The 8,510-nt window shown below is 44.9% G+C and overlaps 1 protein-coding gene across 1 annotated transcript; it reads left to right on the forward strand.

Annotated features, from left to right (window-relative positions):
• Positions 1-4,841: 4,841 nt before the first annotated feature.
• Positions 4,842-5,534, forward strand: LOC147583401 (putative UPF0607 protein FLJ37424). The gene has a single exon (XM_086682268.1). The coding sequence runs from the start codon at positions 4,842-4,844 to the stop codon at positions 5,532-5,534; it is 693 nt and encodes a 230-aa protein (XP_086538394.1).
• Positions 5,535-8,510: the final 2,976 nt, after the last annotated feature.

Genomic DNA, 8,510 nt, shown 5'->3' on the forward strand with positions numbered 1-8,510 from the left:
TCTACAGATTTCATGGCCCAAAATAAACAAAAGCTATGACTCCTCAAGGATGGGTATACGTTTTTGTGAAGGATCAGATAGTAAATATTTTAGGCCATGTGGATCATACAGTCTTCACTGCAAATACCTAACTTGGCCATGTAGCATGAAAATAGCCACAGATAGGGACACCTGGGTGGCTCAGTTGGTTGAGCCACCGACTTCGGCTCAGGTCAAGATCTTACAGTTTGTGAGTTTGAGTCCCGCGTCGGGCTCTGTGCTGACAGCTGAGAGACTGCAGCCTGCTTTAGATTCTGTGTCTCCCGCTCCCTCTGTCCCTCCCCTGCTCACAGTTTGTCCCTCTTTGTGAATAATAAATAAACATTAATATTTTTTAATGAAAAAATAGCCGCAGATAATACACGAAGGTAAACAAAAGTGTGTGGTGGCATTTCAATAAAACTTATTTACAAAAATTAAGATGCTGCTGAATTTGACCCACCCCTTCCCTAACTGAGGACTAACCAAACACTTCCCCTTGCCTTAGAATAAAGTACAAGTTCTTTAACTGACCCATGAAACTTTACATGATCTCGCCACTGTCTTATCTTCCCAAACTCTTCCACCATTTGTCCTACTCTGTATTCTGTATACTCCTTCTTTCCCTCACAATTGTTTGAACCTGAAAGTTTATTGTCAGCATATAACTTACACATCAACTCTTTATTCTGCCTGCAGTGCTCTTCTCCCAGACTTTTTGCACAGCTGGTGGCTAATAATTTGCAACTCTTCTTCAACCCAGCACCTTGTAAGGAAAGGCCTTCCCATGCCACACAATCCAAGTGCTCCGGCTCTATGATGGGCAGTATAAATGACCCTGCTTTATTTCCTTTAAGACATTTGCATTTATCTGAAATGATTCTGTTGGCTTGTTATCCAGAGTGCATATTCACCTCTACCCTACCTCCCCAAAATACATTGTAAGCCTCAGGAGTAAGGGCCTATTCCTTTCCTATTGCCTGTTCTGTTCCATCCTCCACCCCTACAATGGTTCCAGGCATATAGCAGGTGCTTGCTAAATTATTTGTAACAGAAAACATGAAAGAAGTGTTTATGAGAGATTTTTATATGTATCTACTGGGTCTTCAGTTGAATGTAGAATAACTCATTAATGCCATAATTCAACACTTCAACAAAATTCCCAAAGATCATCTCCACTGACAATAACCCCAATAAGCATATTTAATTATAAACACAAAAATAGTCTGTTTTATACCCCCCAAAAGTACATAAGCATGAAATTAAAGTTTAGTGATGTCATCACTCATCTTATAAAATCTTTCAATAGTTCCTAAAATATAGGATTTTTTAGCTTAAAAATATTGTGCTCTTGTGATGTTATAAACAAGCAAATGATGAGAAATTACATTAAATACACAAATATATTTGTATGATAAAACACTATTCCTGTTTTATTTCCTAAAGGTCGATGCATATGTTAACTGTTTATTTTTACAGTTTAATGTATTCGTTTACACATCACACAATTGTCCTTTCTTTATATTTACATTTAAGCTAATTTCAAAGTAGGGACTTTTCCATTGAAGTGGTGCTTGCATAACATAAACACATGATTTCCATTCACAGATTTTAATGTATCATTATTAAAATAACCACTAAATATTATTTGCCTGCTCATAAATTCTAACTTCAGAATAAACAAATGCTCTTGAATCCGTTTTACTTCTGTGTTTTTACCAATAGGTGGCAATGAACATTCCTCCCTACATTTGCTTTACCATAATTGGGGACAATGTAAATCCTGTGTCCTAACAGTACAGGATTTTACTAAAGAGTAGTTACAGGAAAGAAATGTAATCTAAAAGGCAACCCATTCTTATTATCCACCACCTCCAATTTTTAAACTTTTCTTTAGATGTTAAGCTAAAATCATCAAGCAACATTTCTGTAGTAATCCCCCGTCTGTCTGGTGAGACCATGCAATGTAATTCTCTAACCATTCTATATGGCAGTTCTGAAGCTATTAGAGAAGTTATCTTTTCTGATGTAGCATTACAAATTTTATCAACCTTTTTTCCTGAGACACGGTATGGCTTCAGATGCTCCATGCTGCTTAACCTTTTTTTTTTTTTTTTTTGCTTATTTATTTATTTAGAAAGAGAAAGCAAGTGGGGGTGGTGGGTAGGCAGAGAGAGAGGATGGAGAGAGAATCCCAAGCAGGCTTTGCACTGTCAGTGTAGAGCCCAGTGCGGGGCTCGAACTCACAAATTGTGAGATCATGACCTTATGGAACCCAAGGAATTTAACAAAAATCCCCTACCCCTGGACAAGCAGAGCAAGACTAACTCCATTTTGTGCTACACCCACCATCTCATGTATAACCCCCACCCAAGTCAAGCCACTGAGCACACCCTTACTGGAAACCGGCTCATATAGGAATGCGGAACCCCTAACTGCCAAAGAATGTAAACCTTGCCTTTCACCCGCCAAACTTGCGCCCCAATTCTGATCAGAGTGATAGGCTAGTTCAAACAGTTACTATAGGGTAAATTGTAATTCAATTGGCCACCTGCGTGTGGACTGACATGACTATGCAACTCTCTGTGTGTGTTAAAATCTCATTGGCCACTGGCCCCTATAAAACTGCTATGCCACTTAACCTAGTGGTCCAAGTCCCTGCTCCACTGTGTCGGGTATACTTGGGCCCAAGCTTGAGCTTGCAAATAAACCCTCGTGCGTTTGCATCGGTATCGGCTCCTTGGTGGTCTCTCGGATTTGAAATCGGGGGCATTACAACCTGAGCCAAAACCAAGAGTCAGATGCTGAACTTACCGAGCCACCCAGGCACCCCAACTGCTTAAATTTCTTTGACATCTTCCAACTAGTTTGTGTCCATTTTAAAATACAACATCCAAGTGGAATCGTAGTGTACAACATAGGCAATGCAAAATTCAGTGGGACTATTATTCACCTTCCTTACGGATACTATATTTCTATTAATCCACCTCAAAACTTCACTGTCTTCCATCCGGTATGTCACACTAAGATTTTTTACTAGGATCATATATTTTTAAAAAGATCCTCAGATCTCATTCACATCTTGCATTTTGAAATAAGTTCAAGCTTGTTTTATCTTTGGTGTCTTAATTTTTTATCTCAGCCAGTTGATATCACTTTGAATATTGATTGGTCTTCTGTTGTGTTTGATCATCTCTCCCAGATTTAATATCCACAATATAACAAATTTCTCTTTTTCTTTTTACCCAAATTATTGTTTTAATTTCTCAAGAATTCTTAACTGAGTTAAAAACTTCTGAAGTTCCAGAGTCTCCACCAGACATTTTATTGCTTGATGTTTTTACACTGGAAATTGTGATCCACAACAGAAGACACCCACCTATATACTTAACTATGTGAATGGCATAAATCAAAATTTTGGTAATCAGGGATGTCAGTTCTGACTGAGGCATTTCTGAAATAGAGTGCACCTGAGTTGTATTTTAGACTTTCATCGTAGACTTGATGTATTACATGTAATTCTCACTATATACCACAAATATCATCAAAAGCTACCTTACCATCAGCATAATCCTGAGATCATAATTTTGACCATTCTCTCCAGTCATACTCATTCATATCTATATCAACCTCGTTGCTCAAATCACATGAGGAACTAAAACTTTGTGAAAAGTCTTTCAATGTAACTTTTCAACCATCACTTCAATGGCCCACAAAGAGTCAATATCTGTTGCAATCTTTATTTACTTATTTTACCTCTACCTCTATTATCGTTCTTCTTCTTTTTATTTATAGCTTAAATCATGAAGGAGATACCTCACAGCAAAACAAACTCCTGTCAGATTTTGTGCCACATGTTTACAAAGGCATCATTGCCTAATTACAGCTGTGTTGGTCCACAAGCCACAGCTCAGAATTATTCAGTATGAAGCAGCAAGGGAGGCTTTGATGTAGAGCCCTTAACGCAAGACAATGCAAATGACATTTTCTAGCAATTTTTCCCCCATTAATGAATAGTACTTCAGGGAGTGTAAAGGCAAGAGGCATGCAATTTCTGAACTATTTAAATTGCTAATTACATCTGTACAGGAGGTGTATTCCTAATGCAGACAATTACAATGGCTCCTAAGTGTTTGTCTTACAGTTGCTAATTACTGCAGAAGCCAATTAGTTACCACCACACCCCCCACAGTCCCCAGGCAGTGGCCCTGCTGCTTGTATACCACAGCCACAGGCAGCAGGAAATCTATACAGCAGCCACTAGCTGCTGGCAGGAAGTCCCAGACTCTTTAGGGCCTCGCCCTTTGCCCTTTGCTGTGGTCACTTGCCATGCTGCACATGCGCGACCCTGTTTGTGCCATGTTCCAGGGAGGTGTCACAAGGGTCCGGCTCAGTCACTCAGGCTCAGTGCCTGATTAACTATGAAAGGAGTCAGAAGCTCAGGAGGCGCTCTCCAGCTTTTTTACTCCCATCTCACAATCATTTGACGCACAACCAGCCCAATATGGGCAACCTGCTTTGTAAGTTTCGTTTCCCACCCCGTCGCCCTCTGATGTCTGGCCGTGGTCGGCCCTTTCCCCCACCTTCTCCAGTGATGCTGTTCCACAACCTTGCGGGGACCACCCCATTGCTTCTTCACTTGCCCTGGGTTCTGGGCACAGGCTATTCCACCTGGATCGTAGGCCTTACCAGCTAGTTTATACATCCAGCCAAAGAGGCCGTACCCCATCCTGCAGGCCGCATGTACCCCTCTGGGGATCCTTCCCTTGGTGAACTGGAGTAGCTCTCCGAAAAAACCTGTGCTGTCTGCTCATAATTCCATGATGTTTGGACACTCCAGAGCCAAAAGGATCCCTCCTCTGGGGCGCAAATTCACTCTCCCACATTCACTATCTGAGAAGGTAGAGGAAGCTGTGGAGCCGGTACCATCCAGGCACCTCCCACTTTCTTGCCCATATGGGGTGGAGGAGAAGGTCCAAGAAGATCCCAGAAAAAACATGGAGGATCTTGTAGAGACCAAAGGGCAGAATGGTGGGAACAGGGTCCCCCATAACGTTGGGGACATACCATTAAAATCTAGTTCCCTGGAGACCAGTGGGCTTCTCAGTTCCTCACAGCGCAGCCCCACACCTTTGGACCTCCATCCTAATCCTCCAGGAGACAGTTTGAGGGAGAACACCCAGAAGTCTCTGATGAACTGCTGCCCTGAAGGCCACGTAGTCACCTCCTCCCATGGCCCAGCCGGAAATGTCATGCCTGACACAGATGCTGCAGTGCTCAGCGACCCAACCCCATGCTGCCCCTTACTGCAGGAGACATCAACAAAGGAAGTGTCGGGTGAAAACCATCAGCCTATAGGGAACACATCATACCTATCTAGGAAGGAGATACAGGTTAATGAGCCTTCAAGCATCTCATCAAGGAGCTCTTTTCCCCCCGTATCTGCCAGCAGTAGGCCCTACAAACGGAAAACATCCACATCACATTCTCGGCCACTGCCACCGCCCCAGTTGTGAGGCCACGGCGAGTTGCCCCCACTTCCTAAGTTTCCTTGCATAGCTATTGACAAAAACCTGGACACCTTGAAGAATACCAAATGTCAGAGGAAAAAGATCTTGGAAGACAAAAGAGAGATCAAAGGAGACTGCTCAGACGCTCAGCCTGCCACTTCTTTATCCCTACTTGCCCCAGAGACTGCTAACTCTCTGCTTTTGGTGAGTCACACTTTGCAAGTCCCTATTCCTACTGATGACTTGGCTGACCAATCTGCCAAGTCCCCGATTCCCTCTGTCCCTCCATCTTTAACACCAAACATTGGTCAGGAGACAGCACAGATAGTTTCTAAATCTTCTCCAGCTGTTCCTGCTGGTTTTGTTCCTCATCTTAGTTCCAATCTCATTTGTGGAATTCCTGTGAAGAAAGAAGGCCCTCTTCAGCCAGTCACTACTGTAACATATCTTATTTCTGACATCACCACACTTCCTAACACCTCAACCCCCTCCTTACAGCCACCCTCCTGCAACACAGAATCCCCAGTGCCTATGTGTGTAGATTCTCCCCCTCCTATCCTACCCGCCCCTCTTCCAAATCCTTCCACACATAGCCCTGTTTCAATTGTCCAGCCCATCAGTTCTAAGACAGTTGCTTCTACCATCATAGCCAATGCATCTACATCTACCTCCAAGCTTACTTCAGGTCCTGGTGTATTCCACATGGACACCACTCCCCTTTCAAAGGCTGTTATTTTCAGATCTCCCCAAGAATCCGGAATGGGAGCTCCTTCATTTCCCCAGGGCCATTGCAGTTTGAAGCAGAGGTGCCCTGCAAAATCTCCAGTTTTCACCAGCCCACCTGGAGATCAGAAGACAGCCCTTCTCGCCAGTGTTGCTGTTTCCACTAGTTTGTCCCTTACGGATTCTGGAGTCACCTCCACTCCAGTAGGCAAGCCCTCTACAAACTGCAACTCGGCCTGTAACTGTGAAGCCATGGACACTACATCACCATCTCAGGCTTCCATCTTCTGTTCGTCCCCTGAGCCCAGGGACAACCATTTCCCACTTAACATGGTGCTTTCTGGTTCTGATAACACACCACCCATGGCAGCACTGTGGTGGCCCATGATTCTATCCATTTACCTAAAAAGTCATCCATTGGACAGACCTCAATTTGCAACCACTCTGACCCAGGACTCACCTCTCAGCCCACAATTGGGCATCATAATGGGCAGCAGCCTGACAATTCTCACCTGATAGGAACACCAGTAGCCTCAACACAAGCTATGGGCCCAACTGCTCTTGTAGCCTAGCCCCCCAGAGACAACACAGTGAAGGCAGGTTTGGCAGGTTCTGCATCTATTACTACTCTCAGGATCCAGCTGGCCTCGAGTGACAAGCCAGGCATTCTGCCCATTGGCGTATCTACCACAACAGGCTTTGGAGTTGCCACGGGGATGCCCAGCACCAGGGATGGTGGCTCACCGTTAGCTGACAGTACTTCAGGCCAACATGTGTTTTCGGGACCTGTAGCCCCTATGGGCAGTGGTGTGTACATCCCAGGCCCCACTCATTCACAGGCATCTGGAGCATTCAACCTTGGGGCAGGACTGAACGGGGTACCAAGAACCATTTCTGCTCCAACTTTAGGTCAGACAACCTGGAATCACTGTGGTGATGGCATGGCTACTGCTGTAGGAGGAACAAATACTGTCACAGTATTTGGACAAAATGCTAGTTCCACCTTGAATCCAGGCACTTGGGGCCCACCCATCCAAAACCCAGGTAGTGGAGCAGTGGGGCAGGGCTGCACTGTTCCCACAGGTGGAGACTCTACAGTCCCCACTACTCATAAGTGCCCTGGGGGCTCATCCCGACGGAGAAAACTTTCCTCAGGTAGAGGAGATGCCACCATGGAGAAGAGGACTAAGAGACCAGGCAGCTTCCCCCTTAAATCTGAGCAGCAGGGGGCCAACCGTCAAAAACCCAGGTGATGGAGTAGTGGGAGAGGGCCATAGAGTTCCCGCAGGTGGAAGCCGTCTTGTTATTGTTAGCCAGAAGTGCACCTGGAAGCCATGTACACAAGAACTAATTGCTTCGTGTGGAAGAGCCACTACCAAGCAGAAGACACGTGTATCAAGAGGCGTGTGTGTTTACCCCCTACAGAGCCCCTCGGACTTGCCTAGCCACACTGCCTCTGCTGCAGTTGCAAGTGGCAGCACCAGCTCTATGCTTGGACCCACTTGTAGTTCCACCATCCTTCCACGCAAATGCAGTCCTCCCACCCAGCATACACATGGTATGCATGGAGGGGACAACGTGATTCCCATGAATCCCATTCTGTGTGAATGTAGAACCTAGTAGTTCTTCACATCAGAATAATTGTGGCCGACCCAATACAAACGCAGCAAGTGCCATAGCGGATGCAGACAGTATCACATCTGTGATGGCAGGCCTCTATGTCGGCACCCCCCATAAAAACACTGGGAGCTCACTTACCCCTAACACAGGTGGTGCTCTGGGGAACAGCTCCATGCCTGCTATGACTGGATACACTTATGGTCCCTCAGCCACACAGAGCACATGTACCCCCCATCAGCACAGTGCTGGTGGTGCAATGGGGGGTAGCACCAGGAAATTTTAAACAGAACTTGGACTTGCCCTAGTCAGGTACTCCTCTGACTTTGGAAGATCAAACACTGTGTGTTTCCTGGTCAACTGGGCCTGTGCTCTAGGCGTGACTGGAGCACCTTCATAACCTGACTAGGACTTCACCCACAAATTCCTTTCTTTTGTCATGAAGAAGGACCTAATATTCCTCTGCAAATTGTATATAACCAGAAATTGACTTCTTTGCACCAGAAAGGGGCCCAACCCCTTTAAGTGAAACTTACACTGATCTCTTCACACAGAAAGTGTGTACATTGTGTGCATACATGTATTTATGTGTATTTCTCTGCATGTGCATGTATTGGAGGGCAAGGGGCACATGAGCCCCGT

The sequence above is a fragment of the Puma concolor genome, chromosome A2 (genome assembly GCF_028749965.1).
Source record: "Puma concolor isolate L17-30 chromosome A2, mPumCon1.1.hap2, whole genome shotgun sequence".
Classification (NCBI taxonomy): domain Eukaryota; kingdom Metazoa; phylum Chordata; class Mammalia; order Carnivora; family Felidae; genus Puma; species Puma concolor.

What these genes read in the sequence shown, in the direction of transcription:
- LOC147583401 (XM_086682268.1), top strand. Translation starts at nt 4,842, where the DNA reads ATGTTTGGACACTCCAGAGCCAAAAGGATCCCTCCTCTGGGGCGCAAA.